Consider the following 21,415-nt stretch of genomic DNA (forward strand, 5'->3'; position numbering starts at 1 on the left):
TTTGGTCTCTTAAGTTAATTTTAAGTTTCGTTTTGGTCCCTTAAGTTGTTTTTTTATGTTTCATTTTTTTTTGAAGAAGCTTTTTTTTTTTTTTTATGTTTCATTTAGTCCCTAAAATACAAACATCCTACAATTTAGTATTTGAGTTTTTAGTAGTTTAAGCCTTTTTCGTTTTATTTTGGTCCATTATCAAGTTATGATCGCTGAACACTTTGATCCTTTAAAAATAAAATTTAGATAATCTAGTCTCCCTATTAAGAAATATTTATATATATTTTTTTGAAACAAAGAAATATTTATAATTGAATAGACTAAATTGTTCAAAATTCATAAATTAGTGGACTAAAATAAAACCAAAAAAAAAAATAGAGAACCGAATTATATATCAAACATTTATAATTTAAGGGATCAAAATATATAAAAAAATAAAAAATAAAAAATAAAACTATTGGATTGATGGAATATAATGGAATGGAGCGGAGCGGAATAGAGTGGGGTGGAATGGGTTGGAGCGGAATGAAATAAATTTTCCGTTCCATTGTTTGGATATTTTAAAAAGGAGATGAACAAAATTAAAGGTAAGTGGTGGTATGAGATAGAATTCATTTCATCCTATTTCATTTCATTCCATTATTATTTTTCAAATCCAAACAATGGAACACTATTTTATTTCATCTCTTTCCATTTCATTCCATCTTATTCCATCAATCGAAACATAGCCAAGGAACCATAGGGCTAATGCCAAAAAAAAAAAAGTAATCTTTTAAACTTAAATTTATGTGAAAAGTAGAGTTTTGCAATGTGTCAAGACCCATTCACGAGCTGGAACGGTTCAACCAAATCATATTTGGTTGGGCAGAACATATGATGGACACACATTAAAACATGTGAGTACCACTTGTTGGGACATGTGGACCATCAAATTCTACCGACTAATCATCAGCTAACACCTGTCCACAAAACAGGTGGCCAGTTGAAGGTCTTAGGTCATATATATTTTATCTGACCCTGAATATCTCTTACCTTTGGCACTTACTGACTTGATCGTCATAGTATCTGCATATGTACCCACCCCTTCTTTGTAATAGAGTACATCTAATAGTTAGTCCATAACGAAAGCCTCACTAGTCACTACAACTTATCATCTAAATATTTGCGTAATGTTTTAACTAAAAAAAATTGCGTAATATAATGATATCATGTGCACATAGAAGTTGAGTTTTACTTTTACCACCCTACTGATTATGTGATGTGCCTTACAAAATTACCGGTATACCCCTGTCCGCAACTTAAGTAGCGGACACCCCAAAAACACCATACCTTTATAACATCCGCTACTTAAGTAGCAGACATTATAATTTTCAAAATTTCATTTTTATAACGTTCACTGCTTAAGTAGCAGAAGAATAAAAAAGAAATTTGTAGAGCGCGTGAGTAATCAGTAGTCTGAGAAAAGTAAATTTCATAAAAGTTGTTTATGTACAAACATGGGTCATAGTTACCCATATCCATGGTAGAGAGAGGACACGACACAATCTCATTGTAGAAGAAAATCTCCACCGTTGGCACAGTTTTCTTGCAAGAATTTGGACCCTGCACCTGTTTGGGTCAAGAAAACAAAGACTTCAGTTTCTGGTTTTGGCTTTGCTAATGGACCCCACAGGCCCACATTCACAAGTCACACTACAATCATCATCCACAACCATGGACAACTTGGTACTTTCACAAACATTAAAAAAATCAATAAATTCCACGTCATCAATCCGTGTTTCACTCTCACGGTAAGCTCTCGCCGTCAGATTAACGTTTCTTCTGTAATTATTAACCGTCCATTTGTTCTGAACCATCAATGAAGAAAGAAAAACAAAAACATTTCTACTTTTTTATTTTTTATTTTATTATTATTATTTATTTACATTTATTTATAACAATGTTCCTTCAAATCAGATCCTCAATTTCTTGCAGATTCTGCTGAAACAAGACATCATCATTCATCACTACTACTTTGAAAGCTCTAGTTGCTCTGAGATTCCGAGGTTGTAAAGCTAGCTTCAAACTCTTCTATCAACTTTAATGGCTTCTGCAGGGATTATTAACAAACCTTTTTCAATTCCTCCATACCCTGAGGTAAATCTCAGTTAACGCTCCTACTAATCATGTTTATTTTTTTGCATGTAATTTACTATATTAAATTTTACCCAAATGTTCACTAACTTGTTTTTACATGAAAAATGTTCACTAATTTTTTATTTTTTTTATATTAAAAATGTTCAATAATTTAGTCACTGCTGATTTTCCACTTTTTAATTAGTATTATACCTTTCTGAATTTTTTTAATAAATACCTTAATTAAGCTTATATATCTTTTGGCCTGTATTTATCTTATGTTTTCATTGTTTTATTTTTATCCTTGCATGGGATCTTTAGAAGCTTATATTGTTAGTGAATTAAAGGCATCAAAAGGAGATATTTTACATATATTTCACCTTAATTAAAATTAGGTAATTATTGTCAAAAAAAATTAGGAAATTAAAGTTTAAGGATATTTTTATTTTTTTTTGACAAAAGTTTAAGGATATTTTACAATGAGTTAAGTTGTTGTTTTGGTCTCTGAATATTGATATGTTGTTATTATTATACTTTTTAAATGTATAGAAATTGAAAATTATTCCTGTAATTATTATTTTTAATAATTTTATAGACTAAATTGGTTCGCTAAAAATACAAGATTAAATTTGTATGGTAAGTGTGAGTGGTTAAGTCTTACATTGTTTAGAAAAGTGGAGGTTGGACACTTTATAAGTGAGAGGACTCATAAACCTAACACCTTAAGGTTTTCGGTTAAAGTGTACTGTCTTTGAACCCAATATAGATGATTAGCCCTCGTGATGACCCAACAAAATGAATTATCTAAAAATATTTTGAAGATCAAAATGACTAAGAAATTATATACGTGAGTTGTAGATATATTTACAATTTTAAGACATTTAGATACCGATATGACAATGATTTACACAAATTTTAAATGTATCTATGTGTGGTTAATTTTTTTTTTTTCAAATCGACGTGATTAATTGATGTGGCCAAAATTTGTTATGGACAATGTATCCAATTTGATTATTATAAATTATTATGACTATGAATGTATATGATTTTAATGTGTTTGATTTTTCAGATGATTTTGAAGGCAATAGAAGAATTAAACGAAGAAAATGGTTCAAACAAATCCTCAATATCCAAGTACATAGAAGCCACATACGGTGGCTTGCCTCAAGGACATAAGGCACTGCTCAACTTGCACCTTGCAAGAATGAGGGACAGTGGTGAGCTTGTATTTTGGAAAAACAACTACACAAAGCGTGACCCAAATGCTCCACCGAGAAGGGGCCGCGGAAGGCCACCAAAGCCCAAAGAATCTTTTTCTTTAGGTGTCATCTACTCACCGCCCAAGCCTAGAGGTCGTCCGCCAAATGATCCACCAAAGTCCCCAAAAGTTAACGCCTCAATTGGGAGCGGGAGGCCTAGAGGTCGGCCAAGGAAGATGTCTCAGCCGACTAGAGGATTTGGCGGAGCATTGACTTCGGCTGTAGGGACTGGCGGTAGTGGGAGGCCTAGGGGTAGGCCTCCAAAGATGAAGTCCACACCATTGACTGAAATTAGTGCTTAATTATTGATCTTAGTTTGGGTTTTAAACCTTGCATGGAAATGTTGTTTCTTAAGAACATAAATAGAATGTAATTGGGTAATTGTTGTGTTTGGATTAGACTTTGTTCTGTGTTAGAAAAATTGTTACTGTACAATTGTGTACTAGTTAGATGTAACTACTCCTGTGAGCTTTGTTGGTATGTAAATTAAAATTTGGATAATTTGTAGCTTTTTATGGGTGCAATTTCCAAAATAATTGATTTGATGAATCACATCCGTCTGTTTTATGAGTTTGACTTTCGTCCCTTATTATAAACTCCCGTTGATGTTTTTATCGCATACTCCGTGAAAAATTAATAGTATAATTAATATGTATTTTTTAAGTGTTATAATTAATAACTTGTTCTCGCTGAAAAGATGTATTTATAGTTAATTTTTCAGATTCTAATGTAAAGTAATGAAATCCATTTTAAGTATTTCCTCCGGACACATTTATAAGTAAATTTGATTTTTTTTGTACCTTAAAAAATGGATGTATGTGGTCTGTAATATATGGCACATACATTCATTTTTCAATATTAGTAATAAATATGTTTGGGAATTTCAAAATGGTAGTACGAGAAGGTAAATTCTAATATGGACAACTTCATCAAGTGATCCATGGTGGACCAGTCATGAATAACATTATAACGAATTCGAATTTTACAAAAGCCACCGTTGGATTGAAAGTTTATATCATATAGATCATCCATAGAAAAATTTAGAAAAATTGAAATTCAATATAGCTAGGTGTGAGTAGTTCCCTTCCATTTTAGGGTTATGGAGTAATCCAATATAGCATGCTCTCTTATGATTTTGTTGATTGAGATTACTAACAAGTTTCCATCATAACATATTGTTTTATTATGTTTTGTTTGTGAATGATCAAATAGAGAAGTCAATGTATGTCCAGAGTCTATGTGTTATGACTGGGTACAATGCACACAAGGATTTCTAACATACTTATGTGGAGCGTTATGTTAATTACCTCGTAAGGATTTCTAACATACTTATGTGGAGCGTTATGTTAATTACCTCGAGACGTGACGTTTGCCATGTAGTTTATCTCATTATATTTTAACTTGTTTTAAAATTGTTTTCTCATGTCAAGAATATTTGTGTTTGTGATGAAAATCTATGATCCTAGGATGATTTTATATAAATAATATATCTTTGTCTTATTTTGCTTGCTAATTTCTCAAAATTCAAACAATATCTTCTCTAAATATTCTTGTTTATTTTACCATTTTTCTTTCTAATATGTATAGATATAAGATTTTGCTTTATTTTTTGACAAATTGCTTTATTTCATTTTATCCTCTATGGATTGAGATTTTTTTTTTTTTATAATGACGATAATCTTGTGCACTTACGAGACTATTAATAACTTGTAAAATCACTATGTTTGAAAGCTTAAATTCACATTCGCAATTGTCTATTTTGTTTTGTTTCTTTTTAGTATTATATTTATGGATTAATTTTTTTTTTATTACGACAATAATCTCGTGCACTTAAAAATCTCGTGTTATTTGTCAAAAAAAAAATTACTATGTTTAAGCCATTAGTTTTAATCTAATGGTGAAAATTTTGGATAATATGTTTGAGTTACTATGTTCAATTCTCATTTACATTGTAAACAAAAAAAAAAATCACTATATTTAAAAGCTCGAATTCACATATGCAATTGTCCATCATTGTAAAACTAAATACACACTATTACTGAGTAATATATACAATATCTCATTACTAACTTAACCTAAAGTATCAAGATTGCATTATAAGACATAATACATGCTCTCACTTGAAATGCTCCCTATATAATGAGAGATGGGAGGGATAATTAATATTCATTGGATGATAATACACGGCTAGGATTTAATTATTCTCATCTATTCTTTTTGCAGCGAACCATCTTCTCATCTCCCACTCTTTGATCCACTTCCATCACCTCCGTTGTTTTTTGGAAACCGTTCTCATCTCTCGGTAATCACATCGAAATAAAGAAAGAAAAAAGGAAAAGGAAATCTCCTCCAGCCTCCATTATTCTTCTCCATTTTTTAATTCAAAACGAGTTCAGGTGATTCATCACGTAGAAGACGAAATCAATGAGGGATAATTTGGTGATGCGCCCAAAATTATTCTATCGATCATACGAATTAAAGATTCTTTTTTTAATCAACGATTTTTTTTTTATTTCCTTTCTAAAACAACCTAATCTTCCTTATTGAATACAGTTTTTTGTTCAATGAATTTCATAGTGAGGAGTTGAGGGTATAAAGAAATTCTATTATCTCAAGTTCTTTGTGATAGTAAAATCCAAAAGTCATGTTGCATGTATAAAGAAGGTTGAAAAGTCAGGATTTTTTTTATGGATGTTAAGCTACTTAAAAGTAGAAATATAGCATTTAATGATACAAAATATTTAATGTTTAAAGAGTTGAATTCACAAACTTAACAATTAATATTTACCACATTTATCTTGTTAACATGTACCTTTGGTGCACATGTTAACATTCTCCTTTTTTTTTATAATTAAAAATGTAGAGCTAATGCAACAATGGCCTTGGACCGGAAGTGGAGAAGTTAAATTGGAGAGGTAAGTGCGATGCAAGAGAGAAAACCCTGAAAGCCATACTCAAGAGACATACAAGTAATTGTGTGTTTGTGAGAGATGAGAGGATTAAGTATTAGCCATAGGATCAAAATCAACAGCTGTGATTTAATTTTTGTTAAAAGTGTGCACATGCCTTATTTATTTGTTTTATTCAGGCCGATTAGTCTTCTATCTCCTTCTCAAATGTTCAGCATCCCCACCGCTTCTTTTCTCAATTCATTGTGCTTGCCAGTTGTTCTCGTTCTTTCTTAAATCTTCCTTGCCGTTGAACGCCTCGCCGGAATCCTAGATACTTGCATGGCGATGAGTAAGGTTGCATGGCTTCATTTTTCTTTCTTATTTTCATTCCGAGCGATTAATCTTCTTGTTCTAACACTGATGCGCTGATTTTCTGAAACCTTCTTCGTTTAGAGTCCCACTAAAAATTCTAATTGATTAATTATGCTTTTGTGAAAAATACAATTTTTGTTTTTAACACACGTGAAAAAATACACAATCTTATTTTTAATTAGCCAGCTTTTTGTTTTCTTATTAATTTGGGTATGTTTGAAATTGAAAGGGCAAAATCCCCAATTTATTAATTCTCCTTTGACGCGAGCGTGTTATGGATTCCATTAACACTTAACATGTAATACTGGATATAGTGGATTACATACAAAAATCCCCAATTTAGCAGCTCACCTCATTTCTATAGTTTGAGAGACGGAGAGATATACGCAAGAGAAAAAGAGATAAATCCACAACACAAAGAAAAAGAAAAAAAATTAAGAGGCGAGACAGCGAAAGAATATGCTAGCGGCACAAGGTAGAAGATGAAGGTGCTGAAAAGAAAAGATTACCTACAATTATAAAAATTAATTAGCATTGTAAAGATTGATCCAATGGTTATGATTTAACCCTATCACCCTCTCATTTTAAAGTTCCCCATATATATATATAATGGGGAGGAATCAAATTATACCGGTGTAACATTTGAGTAATGTTACACCGCTCAATAACGCTTCAAGGATTACAAATTTTACAAAATTCACCGTTGGATTGAAAGTTTATATCATTTAGATCATCCATGTTCAATTTTACAAAAATCTAAAATCGTTTGATATGTTATTGAGACCGATCAAGATTAACACTTTATGTGTTTTTATTGAATACCGTTAAGCTTGATCAATCTCAATAACATATCAAATGATTTTAGATTTTTATAGAATTGAACATGAATGATCTATATGATATAAACTTTCAATCCAACGGTGAATTTTGAAAAATTTGTATTTGTTGAAGCGTTATTGAGCGGTGTAACATTACTCAAATGTTACACCGGTATAATTTGATCCCTCCTCATATATATATATATATATATATATATATATAACCGAAGTTCGAACTTCGGTCATTCCACTTATACATGTTAAGAATAAAATTTTTGTAGACTACGTAAAAAAAAAAGTATAAAGACATAAATGAAATAAATCCAAACAAATATATATACTCCTTCCGTCCCATTTTATAAGAGCTATTTTGATTAAATAACACTATTCACTTATATTGTTTTGACGAATATTTTCAAAATATCAAGTTTTTATAATTTTTACTTATAGACAATTAAAGATATTAACGATCAAAATTGTGCGTTGGTATACGTGCAGTAGTCAAACTAGTTGTTATATTTTGGGACAGATGGAGTATATATATATATATATATGGGAGGGATCAAATTACACCGGTGTAACATTTGAGTAATGTTACACCGCTCAATAACGCTTCAACGAATACGAATTTTACAAAATTCACCGTTGGATTGAAAGTTTATATCATATAGATCATTCATGTTCAATTATATAAAAATCTAAAATCATTTGATATGTTATTGAGATTGATCAAGCTTAACGGTATTCAATAAAAATACATAAAACGTTAATCTTGATCGGTCTCAATAACATATCAAACGATTTTTTTTTTTTTTGACAAAAGGAAACTCAATGCATTTCATTATTCAAAGTACCATAAATACATGGAGGTATCGAATCATAAATATAACGACTAGACTTAGAATAGGCCGCCCTAGCTATGGTATGAGCAACACTATTCGCTTGCCGTTTGACAAACTTCACCTCAAAGTTGGGACATATCAAACGATTTTAGATTTTTGTAAAATTGAACATGGATGATCTATATGATATAAACTTTCAATCCAACGGTGGATTTTGTAAAATTTGTATTCGTTGAAGCATTATTGAGCGGTGTAACATTACTCAAATGTTACACCGGTGTAATTTGATCCCTCCCTATATATATATATATATATATATATATATATATATATATATATATATATAAATGTGAGGTTATATTATTAAAAAAAAAAAGTGAGGTTTATCGATAGGAACGAGAATCTCTCACTCATACACAACAGTGGTGTAGAATAATTCCTCGCTTACGCGGTTTGCCATAATGCAAAAAGACACTAAAGCCCTTACGTGCCTTTATAATGACATACAACGCTGATTTTCTCTTTGTGATTCAAATCTAACCTCAAAAGCTCTCTTAGGCGAAACCCTAAAACTCCCTTTTCTCCGATTCTAAACCCTAATTTTCCCTCATTCGTCTTCTTCATCACGCTTTCCCCCCCTATAAATCCACAACGCACACTCATCTTCTCTCCAATTTTCTCCATCTTATTATCTCCTTGTTCTTCTAGCGCAGATTTTCTATCATCTACAGGTATTGTATTTTTTTATTATTTTTTACCGATTTTCCTTTTATCGATAAAATTGCGATGTCGATTTGATTATGGGTGTGATTATGATTATGATAGTAGATCGTGAATCAATATGCGATACGAGTAGATTAGGGTTTTCAGTTTTTATTTTATAGTTTCTATGTGAATAGTGTTGAATTATGGATCTGATTTGGGGGTGGTTTTGGAAATTCTCGGATCTAATGCTTCTAACGTTGTAAATAATTATCTGGATGTTAATTGTTGAAAAATATGAATTTGGATTATGTATATGAGTTTTTGTGCGATTCAATATTGGATTTCTTACAAAAGAGATAATAACTTGTGACTTTTTAAGGTGAATTACACATATGAGGATTTATAAGTTGGGTTTTTGTTTGGATCTGGGTTTGTTGTGTTATTTTGAAGTTTTAATTTGGGGCGTTATAGTTGAAAATACCGATTTGGTTTATGATAACTCAAGTGGATCTATGTCTTGAATGAATAGGTCATAAACATGTCATTCTTTCGTGAGTTAAATTGTACGTCATCAACTGTTAACATTGTGGGAGCAGGCATGTACTAATAGCTGATTAAATTCTGTTATTTTTTGTAGGGCTACTTCATTGAAATTTCTTGAAGGCTTTGAGCTTGTTAAATTGCAAGTGCTATGGCTTCTTCATTGGATATTTCACTTGATGATAGAATTAAGAACAACAAGAGTATCCGAGGCAGAGGAGGAGGTAGAGGACGTGGCAAAGCCCTTTCTGGCCGTGGAAGTGGGACTGTAGGTGGTGGAAGAAGGACTGGTGCTGTTAATGGGAGAAGAGTGACTGGTAATGGTGGAAGAACAACTGGTGCTGTTCGTAGAGGCCCACTTATGGTCAACACTCGCCCATCATCTTATGCTATTGCCAAGGCAAGCTCAAAAAACGTGGATGCTTATATATGTTCTTGAGATTCTGATATACTATAAAATACTCAATTATGAGATGATTCCGTATCATACAAACTCAAAAGCAAGAGGAACTCCTTTTAATATTTGTTCAGTGGAGAAGCTCATGCTCAACCATTTTGCATAGTTCAGTAGTATCACAATTAATATGCATCTTTGAGTTGTTTGCTTTTATTTTGGGGGGATTTGCTACAGATCTCTGATGTGTGCAGGATTCTTTGGTGATTCCTAGCATATTTTCTGAAGGAGCTTCATTAGTTGAATTTCAAAATGGAGCTCTTACAAGTAGCACAAAAATCATATCATTTAACTATAAGTGGGGTTATAATCACAAAATCATTAATCGTTTCATTAAGATGAGGTGACTTTAAATCTTTGGCTGGTTTGTGTGGACCGATGTTTTATTGGATCCGCTTGCTAAGTATGGTTCTGCGGTGCGAGAATTCAGTAACTTCCCTGTCTCATGGTGTTTTGAAATGGAGCTTTTCACTTAATACCGGCACTGGAGCTCTGACTTGTAACATTGCACCGGTTTAAATGCAGTGGGTTGAATTCTTACTCCAATTTACCATCTTTAACATAGAACACTGATGTTTGACTGGGTTTTCATTTTATATAACACCATGGCGGATCTACTTCATTAATATTGTGTTATTGTTTTTTCTGGGGATTTTCCTGTTCTGATAAATCTTGAAGAAGTAAATAACTTTTTTTGGTCATAATCTGACGTGTTCTTCTGCCATTCTGGACAATGTTCTGTTTGCTTTGGCCAGTCTATTCGCAGAACCAAGGCTTTTCCATGGCAGAGCGATTTGTTTGAGGATAGCCTTAGAGCTGCAGGAATACAAGGAGTAGAACTTGACACAAAGTTGTATGTTTCAAACTTAGACCGAGGAGTTACCAATGAAGACATACGGGTATATATTATATGATTCGTTGTTAGTCACTGTTTCTAGCCAACATCTCTGGAAGTTCTCTTGAAAGTTGAAACTTTATTTGCTACTCAGGAACTTTTCTCCGAGCTTGGGGAGTTGAAGCGCTATGCTGTTCATTATGATAAGAATGGAAACCCAACCGTAAGTATTGTATTTTGTGTTTTGAACTCTTGTCATTTTGTTTTGCTTGTTTTTCATGGTTAAAATTTATATACTGTATTTTTATGTTAGGTTTTAATTTCCAATTGGGTGGGTTTTTTATGGCATAGAGGGGTGGGAGCGAGTTATAGATTTTTACATTGTAAATGTCTGTCTGTATCCGATTCTAGACCCACAGATTACTTACATATAAGAATGCTGTCAATTGATTTGTTAAAAAAAGCTATAGGTAACCAACCAGTGGAGAGTTTTGGGATGTTTTATTTTGTTTTTTTGTTACCTTTTCTATTGACTTTAACTACACGCCTTATGTTCTTGAAATTAGTAGTGTATACTATTTATTTTATGATTCTCAGCTTTTTAACTATATAGTTGTCAGGGTTTCTTAAATTTGAATGTTTCCTCATGTATCAGGGTTCGGCTGAAGTTGTCTATAATAGAAGAAGTGATGCATTTGCTGCTCTCAAACGGTATAACAATGTGCTTTTGGATGGAAAGCCCATGAAGATTGAGATTGTTGGAACAAATTCTGAATTGCCTGTAACTGCACGGGTTAATGTCTCTGCGATGAATGGACAGAGAAAGAGGACAGTTGTAATGACGTAAGTTCTCAATTTAAGCAATGTAGCTTCTGTTTGATGATTCTGTCTCTATGCCTATACATCTGCTGTTTAGTTGGTACTCCCCGTGGTCTTTAAATATATGCACAAGTTATGGATTTGGTCCAATAAGTCAAAACGCATGGGAAATATTTATTTGGGAATGGTGAAAATTGATGTCCATATCAAACTACTTGATCAAATTAGAAAGCAACTGACAAATATGTTTTCTTCCAATGTTTCAAACTTCTGTTGAAGCCTGTAATCACTTGGTTTTTTATTTGGAGTCCTGCAGGCCTAGAGGCGGAAGAGGTGGAGGTGCTGCTGTGCTAAATCGTGGTGCTGGGTAAGTTTTTGAGCTCAGTAGTGGCGTATATTTTGTTTATTTTTTTATGAAATTTGTATATTATACTTGTTCCCTATTTACTGAATCGTATGTATATATTGATATGTTGATTTTAATTGTTCTATATCATATTTATATGAACATTTAGGTTAAACATATTTTAGATAATGGTCAAGGATGTCTTGATTTACTTTCAGATGAAGTGCTTTCTATTTTGGTCTTGCTTTTCAGACAAAGGTTTAATTAGAATACTCCCTCTCCCTATTGGTGAATTGTCAAAGAGATATGCATTTGGCAAGCTCTGTTTAGTGGTTGTCTCATCAATGTTTACATTTTCTCAAAGATTAATGGTTTCTATTGAAAATTTGGAATGAAAAAGGATCTTCAATGATAGATAACATTTAACCAAGAGTTTAAGCTGTTGTTAAATAGTCTTTTTCAATACATCAGCACAAAGAACATATATTTGTTTAGGATGGTTTGTAGAAAAAAAAATGACCGGTAGGAACGTGTCATAAAATTTCACTTTTGGTTTGGCATATATTGTGAAATGTTTGTACATGCATTATTTTAAATTTTTCGAAGAAGTTCAAACAGGTGAAATTAATGAATTGTACTCTTGCATATCTCAAAGCATGATTAGGTCATGTTTTGCAGTAAATTTCACTTTGATTGGTTTTGAAAAGAAAGGAGGAAAGGAATTAGAAGTTATTTTTTTGAAATTAGATAAATTATCAGTCCACTCCTGCATTTTTCAAATGGGCAAAGAGTGTTTTAGTTTTGTAGATTGCTTTTCAATGTTCTAGTTCCATTTCATTTTTGTTTGGCACGTAGTTGTCGGCCAGGGGAAGATTCTTCCCTGTAGGCTTTGCTTTTTCCTTTTATCACGTGATTCTCGCTAGACTAGTGTTGTCATCTCCTTAGATTGTCCACTGATGACCTATTGTTTTTCAGCTGGGGACGCCGTGGTGGCTCAAGGGGTGGTAGTGGTAACGTGCGTGGCAGAGGCCGAGGCCGCCCTGGCAGGGGTGGAGGTCGTGGTCGTGGAAGAAAGGATGGAGTTGAGAAGTCAGCTGAGCAACTTGACAAGGAACTAGAGACCTATCATGCAGAGGCTATGAACATCTCATGATCTCGGAATCAGCAAGTTTGATTAGTACTTTTTAGTCAAAATTTGCTATGGCTTCCTTGTACAGAAGCTGTTTTACTTTGGCTTTAGCTTGAATATTTCACTTCGCTGTGCTGTTAAATATGCTATCCTATTTTCACTGCTTTGAAATCTTGTTAAGTTGCTGAATGATTAATTGAGAAGTTGCCAGATTATATAGATAGTTTTTTTTTTCCGTTATTTTTATTGTTGCTGGTCGGCTAGTTCACTGCTAGGACTGCTAGGACGCATATTTCTTTGAAAATTGTTCCAACTAGACCCTTACCCGTGCGATGCACGGGTGTGATGCAATTATTTTTATTTTACAATTGCATAAAACTGAAACATTACATATTATCAAAATAATAATAATAATAAAATAGAGAATCCGAAATTCAAAAGATTTATTTTCTAAGGAGAAGTGGTGTGACATTGTAAGTGAGTGGTTAAATGAAGAAATATTATTGGTTTAAGGATTATGGTTTACTTTACATGAGTAACAGAATGACTATCTAAAAGATTGGATGAAAAGATATGTGACAAAATCTAAGTCACACAATTGGCATATAAATAGTGACAGAATTAGAAAAACTCAAATAAAACAAATAAAATTAAAGGGTACATACCTTTTAAAAATATTCCAAAGGGACATATATGTGAAGAGCATCAACCTTACAGTTCAGTTCGTTTGAGTAAGAGATGATGACCCAAAGCCTAAAATCAAAAATTATAAAAATAAGTATATCACACTACAAGAAATTTGACATTTAGTGACGGCAAATGCCCGTAGCTAAAGATCACAAAACCGTTGGTATAGGCCAAAATGAATAAATAAAAAAGTAAAGGAAAGGAAAGTAAAACAACTATTACATAATTCAATTAAAAATAAACTATATATTATTTAATTTGTATCATAATAGAATATAAATACACATATACAGTAACAATTAACTAAACCTATAAATGATGTGCAACACAAAAGTTGAATGTATGATCTGCAACAAACAAAAAATGTCAAATTCTCTTAATTTTATTTGTTATGCAAAAAGTTAATTTTTGCAAAAAATAAAATAACTACAAAAAATCATGGTTTTAGAAAATAACATAAGTATTTATACCTGATGCACAAAAGATGAAGAGGCAAGATAATGGAAAGAGAAATTGCACATTATAAGATATGAAAAAATCTATTATCACATTCAACCGGAAAAACAAATGGTAATCTTATTAAGCACATGATTGAGCACCAGAGGATGAAAATATTTGTTTCTAACATTCATAATGGTTAGTTAGGAAAATATGAATAGGATACAAATTAAAATAGTTGTAAGCTATATATTAAAATATTGGTAGAAGAGTCCAAGGGATGAAAATTGAATTGTGACTTAAGAGATGAAAAATATATTACCGAGAGTTACAAAGTTAATTAGTGTGTATTTTTGTATTCTCCTTATTATAATATAGTAAGCAAAAATTATTATATTCACCAAAAAAAGTAAAGGCTAAGTAAAAGCTTGCATGGGTGTATATTAAAAAGCCATAAGTATATAAATGTAGAATATGAAAAGTATAGAGATGACAATAATAATAATAATAACTAATAATAATAATAATAATAATAATAATAATATAGATGATGTGGCTAAATGAAACAATTTGATTGGTCTAAGTGGATTAGGGTTAGGAGAACTATTTAGGAATTATATATATAGATTATTAACGAATTATCCGTTGTGAAAACTCAGCTGAACATGTAGTTTCTTTTTTGATTAGGTGGTGGGGTAAAAACTTAGATTAGCATTGTAATTGAAAACTTATGAAGTGTTTATTAATCCTTTAACTTTTATATAAATTATCTAATATTAGCAGCTGTTAAGGATGAAATTCGGACAATTTAACTAACTTTACGTGTTGAATTGTTTTTGTTTATTTTCTTTCTTATAAATTAATGTGTTCTTGTTGAATACAGTATGAACTTGTTCGCAATCCAACCAGAATGTACAGAACTTTTCTTTATTTATTTTTGGTAACGAAGTTTTCTTCAGTTATTTAGACTGATCATGGAGAAAACAGTAATGCCACTTGAAGCACCATACATGATTGAAAATTGAAAATCTATCAGATAGGTTTCTTTTTGGTGTTAAAAAGTATACCATCCGTGACAATATATAAGCAAAAATTTATCATTCTAGATTTATTGAATAATTAATGAATCTGGTCTATAATATAAACTAGATGCATTAAATATGGAATGAACCTAAAAATGTGATTTTTACTTATATATTGTCACGGAGGAGTATTTACCTTAAAAACGATTAATTGCTAATAATATTTTTGGTACAAAAAGTAATTAAAATACATAGAAGAGTTGGAATTTTCTTCATTTTTCAATAGATAGCTAAAGGAAAAATTATACTAAAAGTCTCACCAATATCTCATGCCTCCACTACATAATACTCCTTATGTCCTAAATTATAAGCAAATATTTATTCTGGAATATCATCAAGATCACTATATATTTTAGTAATATACGAATTACAGTATACTCCCTTCGTCCCTATAAGAAAACAATATATTTTCACACTTATTAAGAGAAGTAAAATATGATAATTTTAAGGATGACTTTTGTGTTTTTGTTGAAATAAATTTTATGGGAAGATGTAAAAAGAGTTTTTATTGATTATTAATTATGGGGAAAAGAAGAGAGAGAGAGTAAATTAAGTAAAAATATATCTTGAAAATGATAAAAGTTGATTTTTTTTGCTTATAATTGAAGACATGAAAAAATGATTTTTTTTTTCTTCTTATAATATGGGACGGAGGGAGTACCTTGCATTGATTATGAATATCCACAACCGAAAAATTGACAATTTCATAACAGAATAATTTCATAACACAGAAAATCACAAGTTTAACAACAATATCAGAACCAACCCAATCAGAATAGCATCTCTCTTAATTTTTGTAGTTTTTTTCCCTTGAAGATGTAACTATATTTTTTACATCAAAATTTACAAATTCAAGAATGCATATAAGACAAAAGGACCAAATATATCGATGAATGTTACCAAAACATGTAAAAGATGTCAATGTGGTGTATTTGTATCCTCTTCGATGTGTTTTTCTCCAGTTTCATTCTTCTTCAACAACTTTTCGACAACCTCTTCCCAGGTTAATCTTCCACCACTTGGTTTCATTTCAGTACTTGAGGCGGTTTCTTTGTCGCCACTACTACTGGATCCCTCACCGTTGTTTTCCAGCTGTTCCTCCTCTGCACTGTCTACTGCATGAGGTACATTTAAGCTAACAGCTCTTTCCAAAGCATCTTTATGTTCTTTTTCTATGGTTTTCAATCTCTCAAACTTTTGTATTGTTGGAGGGACTGTCACGGTTTTGGAGCTGTCTTGATCCTTCATTAACTATTTACGGGTCACGAGAATAAAAGTTCATTAAATATAGAAAAAGAGTTAAGACACCAAACACAACACTGACATTGACACAGACATCGGTAATAGTTTAGAAAAATGGAAGTGATTAAACAACCATTTAAATTGGTATCATGTTGGTGTCGGACACTGGCACACCTTCAATTTGAAGTGTTAGTGCTATATAGATTTTGCTTCATTACTTTATTCTCGGCAACAAGGAAGTTACCAACTTCAAAGAATAATTTCATGAAAAAACAGCAAACGGTAAATATTTTTACAAGATAATTTTTCTTACTTGTAAGGCTTTCTCTGCTTCCCTTTCTATCCAAATAATTGCATGATCTGCTGTTGTGTTGCAGGACAAGACAATATGCTCAAATCTTCCATCAACAGGAATAGCCGTCCTCACTTCAGGAGGAAATCTCCCACATCTGTCGTGTTCACCAAGCAACGAAGAATTTATTATTGGGATAACATGTCACTTGAAGCAGTGCACATCTATGATATTACAGTCACACTAAATGAACTATTCCTAAGGTTATATCAATAATATCAGATATTGTTATGCGAGTCATAGAAGATGTTACAATTAGTGGAAATATGGAGTTCCTTTCAATACACTTGGAATAAGGAATGATAGCTTTATTCCATAGTCCTATGAAGAAAGCTATATTTTCCTCAATCATGCTCTTTTCATCCAACTATATTGAATAAGTCATTCAGCATTATAAGTTATCTCATGCATAATTGTCGGGGAATACCGCAAGTATATTCCTAAAGTATTTGTCGTTATATAGGAGTTTAGTATGAACAAATAAAAACTGTTTGCAAGTCAATACCTGCAAAATTTCCTTTCAACAATATGGTACATTCGTCCAGGTGCATAAAGTCTCCTTGGATCTCTCAGCTTTCGATCCTCGGGTATGAAGGTATCCCTCAAGCAAACCAAGAATAATAAGCAGGGCAAGCTGTTTAAATCATCAACACCTGGTTTAAGAGACAATTATCGCATTTTGCTATGCTCAATAGCAAATATAAGAAAATCAAGAATAAATCACACTTGAAAGTTGAAACTCTCATATCCATATCATAGAAAGTGTAGTGCAACTAACCAAAATATTGATTTGAATATATCTTCCAATGGAGTGGCCGTTCTAGGCAAGAAATCATCCTACACCAATAAATAAACGAATAACATTAATAAGTCGACATTTATTATGACTCCACATATGATTAGTGACTAGAAGCAGTTTGGTGAGCCAAAACAGAAAATCCATCAAGCCAAAACAGATAGTCAAAAGAAGAGATGGGATAAAAATAATGTCACATAAATTTATACACATACACACACAAGCGGCTGCACACTTCTGCATGGTGTAGCACGCTGCAAAGATGTTGCAGTGTGGTGCATGATCATGGGGCTACCTTGGCCGGATTCTCAACAGCCCATCCATCTTCTATAGCAAAAGCTAAGGCGCTGAATCAATCTAACAAATTAGAACGCTGATTTTCCATCCGTTAAATTAATTCAACAATTGTGACTTTGCTATGAAGGCAAGAGGGGCTGCAGAGTCTCCAACTGTAATGAACAAGAGAGGCACTATAGTAAGGGATTCAGATTCATTGGAGTAACAACATCACACGGAAATCGATCTCAAACATTAACTTGGGATCAGAAGGCTCACATTATATCTTCATCAAATCATCTTCAAACAATCTTTACCATTAATTTGAGATCGGGCAATCGAGATCGATTAACGTGTCACACAGCTACTGCAACGAATCCTAATCCCAAATAACACTGTTGAGACTTGAGATTAGCATCACCACACCGCACTCCAAAACACAAAAACAAAAAATCTAAATCAAACTTTGAATCAGACTACACAACAAAACATACAACCAACAATACTGGTACTAGCTAGCTAAATGTCTAGCACTGTAACAGTAATAACAAGGGTTGTGTTTGGACATATAACTTAATCAACAAGTATTTATTTATAATCTAGTTCTATAACATAAGATAAAATGAAGTCAAACTGTTTCCACATAAGCTATAAACTGTTTTCATAAGCTATGTTGGAAAACATATGTAAATAAGTTGAAAACATCTTATGGATATGCCATAAACTGTTTTCATAAACTCTCCTAATCAGTCTCAGAAGTGTTTGTGTCAATAGGGAATGTTTGGATAGACAACTTATTTGCAGCTTATAGCACAAACGTTTATCATGACAAGTGTTTATGTATAAGCTTACATAAACTACTTTTATAGTAAAAGATATAACAAAGATAAATTGTTTTTATATGCTACGAGTTGTTTTCATAAGCTATATTGGAGAACTTATGAAAAAAGCTAAAACAAACTTATGAAAATTGTCATAAGCTCTTTTCACAAGTTCTCCCAAACAGTCTCACAAAACTTATGCCACTAGATAAACCCAAATAAGTCAATTCAAACAATACGATAAACCCAAATAAGTCAATTCAAACAATACAATAAACTCAACTAAGTCAATTCAAATGGTACAATAAACTCAACTAAGTCAATTCAAACAATACGATAAACTCAAATAAGTCAATACAAATGGTACAATAAACTCAACTAAGTCAATTCAAAAAATACGATAAACTCAAATAAGTCAATTCAAAAAATACGATAAACTCAACTAAGTCAATTCAAACAGTACGATAAACTCAACTAAGTCAATTCAAATGGTACAATAAACTCAAATAAGTCAATTCAAACAGTACGATAAACTCAAATAAGTCAATACTCAATACAAATGGTACAATAAACTCAAGTAAGTCAATTAAAAAAATACCATAAACTCAAATAAGTCAATTCAAATAGTACGATAAACTCAAATAAGTCAATTCAAAGAGAGATTTTGAAGAAGCTATAACTAACCTGCAAAATAATGGAATGAATAACATTAGCATATTTAACAGCCAAATTAAGCGACATACATCTAGCAGGAGCAATAGCATAACACCTAATCTTCTCTTTAGCAATCCCACCCAAACGTTCCCTATGATTCACAACAAGAATACTCAACAAAGAAACAACACCACTCCCTAAAGAATGTCCAGCAAAAACCATCCCATAATCAGAACCATTCTCAATCCACAAACTCTTCAATGTCTCAGATTCCTTATTCAACAACCAAACAGCAGATTTCAACAACCCATTATGAACATAACCACCATCAAACATTTGTTGTCCTAACTTATTATCCAACAAAGTCTTATAATCACTTTCTTTAGCTAAATTCAAACCACGCACCGCCATAACAATCTCGCGATGATCATGATCAACGTAGATTATATACGGCGGCGCGTGACCTTGAGTTTCTTCATAAGTCACGCGCTTTATAACCCAATCAGGTTTCAAGCGATACCCATTAGCAGGTATATAGTTTTGTGGGTTGTGAAGATCGGGTTCGTAGATAGCGAGGATGAGTCGGCAGACACGTGGCACTGATTCGAATTCGACGGCGGTGGCGGATGGCCACGTGGCACTGTCGTAGGAACCGATGTATGTGCAACGTTTCCATAGCCAACGTGCACAGCCGAGGACGAAAACACATTCGACCCCACATGAAAGTGACATGTTTTTTGAGGTAATGGGTTTGTTGGAATGAAGTAAAGATTGGTTCTTGTTAAGATTGTAATGTGGTGGTAAATGGTAATGGAAAGTTTGAGAGAGAGAGGAAGCTTAATTGAGGGTTTAAGTATATGCTTAAGGGATTTGTTGGTTGTGTGAGAACATCACATGGGAATTGAAGGTGGTGGAAGATTCGATTTGGAGCTATAGCTGGATAATGTGACAGTTTTGTGGTGTGTTTACAGTACAGATTGTGATTTTTGGTCTTTTTAAGTTTAGGAAAGTAGTACTCGTCCTTCGGATACTTTACTTTGTCTTCAATGAGGATTCTTCTTTATGACGAGCGCGTAACACCGTATGAATAGGTGGTCAATATAAATTTTTTTTTTCTTTCAATAAACCGTTTCATCGGCAAAATATAAATACTGAACAGAATAGTATAGGACAGTATAAAATAGAACAACACATGACAAATGTTTAAGGTATTGAACAAATTTTGTGTTGTACGATGTTTGGTGGACAAAATGTTATTTCGGTATTTTAGACAACTTGTGCTGAGGACAAAAAATTGTCCCATGATTATGTAGAGGACAAGAATTTCAATTTTTGTCATGTCCCTTGGTTGCCAGTTTGTCCAGTACCAGGAACAATTTTAAAATCAAACACGGTAAAATAGAAGTTGTCCAGTCCAATCCCTTATTTTTTAGCAGATCAAACGCATCCCATAGTTTTTTTTTTTTTTTTGAAAAATAAAATTTTTACAAGCCACAATTTATGATGGTTTAATTTAAATCAAATCAATATCGATTAAATTATTATTTTTTAATTATAAAAATTATAAAAGATCATTCATCTCTAGACACAAGACTACAATATCATCCCATGATCTATTGTGGGTCATCTCATGTCCATATTAGAATTTTCCTACTTGATGGTTCTTCTTTTTTTTTTTTTTTGTCTAAAAATATTTTTTTATGTGATTCAAAAAAAAAAAATTTTGAATAAAAATACAAGATATCGATCTTCATTCGAATTAGCAAAAACAATGTCTCTTGCATAATTTGGATTTCAACATTCATGATTTGGATTCGAATGACTTAAGGTGCATTAAATTAGTTATGATTTCATTTCACTTTAATGGATAATTAAAACATGGGTCATGCTAACCGGTGACACTGGTTAAGGAAACCAAAAACAGAAAGTTTTGAAAAGAAAAGAACACTTT

The 21,415-nt window shown here is 32.2% G+C and overlaps 3 protein-coding genes across 3 annotated transcripts; 2 read left to right on the forward strand and 1 right to left on the reverse strand.

Moving 5' to 3' along the window:
• Positions 1–1,901: 1,901 nt before the first annotated feature.
• On the forward strand, positions 1,902–3,917 carry LOC123918295 (HMG-Y-related protein A-like). The gene is made up of 2 exons (XM_045970305.1): positions 1,902–2,127; positions 3,176–3,917. The coding sequence occupies exons 1-2, from the start codon at positions 2,074–2,076 to the stop codon at positions 3,665–3,667; spliced, it is 546 nt and encodes a 181-aa protein (XP_045826261.1). The 5' UTR covers positions 1,902–2,073; the 3' UTR covers positions 3,668–3,917.
• Positions 3,918–8,676: 4,759 nt separating this feature from the next.
• LOC123918297 (THO complex subunit 4D) lies at positions 8,677–13,356 on the forward strand. Its single transcript, XM_045970307.1, has 7 exons — positions 8,677–9,019; positions 9,631–9,933; positions 10,743–10,886; positions 10,977–11,045; positions 11,478–11,665; positions 11,958–12,008; positions 12,963–13,356. The coding sequence occupies exons 2-7, from the start codon at positions 9,685–9,687 to the stop codon at positions 13,138–13,140; spliced, it is 879 nt and encodes a 292-aa protein (XP_045826263.1). The 5' UTR covers positions 8,677–9,019; positions 9,631–9,684; the 3' UTR covers positions 13,141–13,356.
• Positions 13,357–15,887: 2,531 nt separating this feature from the next.
• LOC123918296 lies at positions 15,888–20,520 on the reverse strand. Its single transcript, XM_045970306.1, has 5 exons — positions 19,495–20,520; positions 17,696–17,754; positions 17,423–17,551; positions 16,879–17,014; positions 15,888–16,574 (listed from the first exon to the last, which is right to left on the reverse strand). Exons 1-5 carry the CDS (start codon positions 20,194–20,196, stop codon positions 16,242–16,244), a joined length of 1,359 nt encoding a protein of 452 aa, XP_045826262.1. The 5' UTR covers positions 20,197–20,520; the 3' UTR covers positions 15,888–16,241.
• Between the last annotated feature and the right edge of the window lie 895 nt (positions 20,521–21,415).

Source organism: Trifolium pratense, linkage group LG3, assembly GCF_020283565.1.
Source record: "Trifolium pratense cultivar HEN17-A07 linkage group LG3, ARS_RC_1.1, whole genome shotgun sequence".
Classification (NCBI taxonomy): domain Eukaryota; kingdom Viridiplantae; phylum Streptophyta; class Magnoliopsida; order Fabales; family Fabaceae; genus Trifolium; species Trifolium pratense.

Bases quoted from the DNA above. Each gene is read 5' to 3' on its own strand.
- LOC123918296 (XM_045970306.1), bottom strand. From the start codon at position 20,196: ATGTCACTTTCATGTGGGGTCGAATGTGTTTTCGTCCTCGGCTGTGCA. The intron at 17,552-17,695 runs GTTAGTTGCACT...TGATTTAAACAG, and splicing joins ATATTCAAATCAATATTTTG to CTTGCCCTGCTTATTATTCT. The intron at 17,015-17,422 runs GTATTGACTTGC...TGAACACGACAG, and splicing joins GTTGAAAGGAAATTTTGCAG to ATGTGGGAGATTTCCTCCTG.
- LOC123918297 (XM_045970307.1), top strand. From the start codon at position 9,685: ATGGCTTCTTCATTGGATATTTCACTTGATGATAGAATTAAGAACAAC. The intron at 9,934-10,742 runs GCAAGCTCAAAA...TGCTTTGGCCAG, and splicing joins CATCTTATGCTATTGCCAAG to TCTATTCGCAGAACCAAGGC. The intron at 11,046-11,477 runs GTAAGTATTGTA...CTCATGTATCAG, and splicing joins ATAAGAATGGAAACCCAACC to GGTTCGGCTGAAGTTGTCTA.
- LOC123918295 (XM_045970305.1), top strand. From the start codon at position 2,074: ATGGCTTCTGCAGGGATTATTAACAAACCTTTTTCAATTCCTCCATAC. The intron at 2,128-3,175 runs GTAAATCTCAGT...TTGATTTTTCAG, and splicing joins CAATTCCTCCATACCCTGAG to ATGATTTTGAAGGCAATAGA.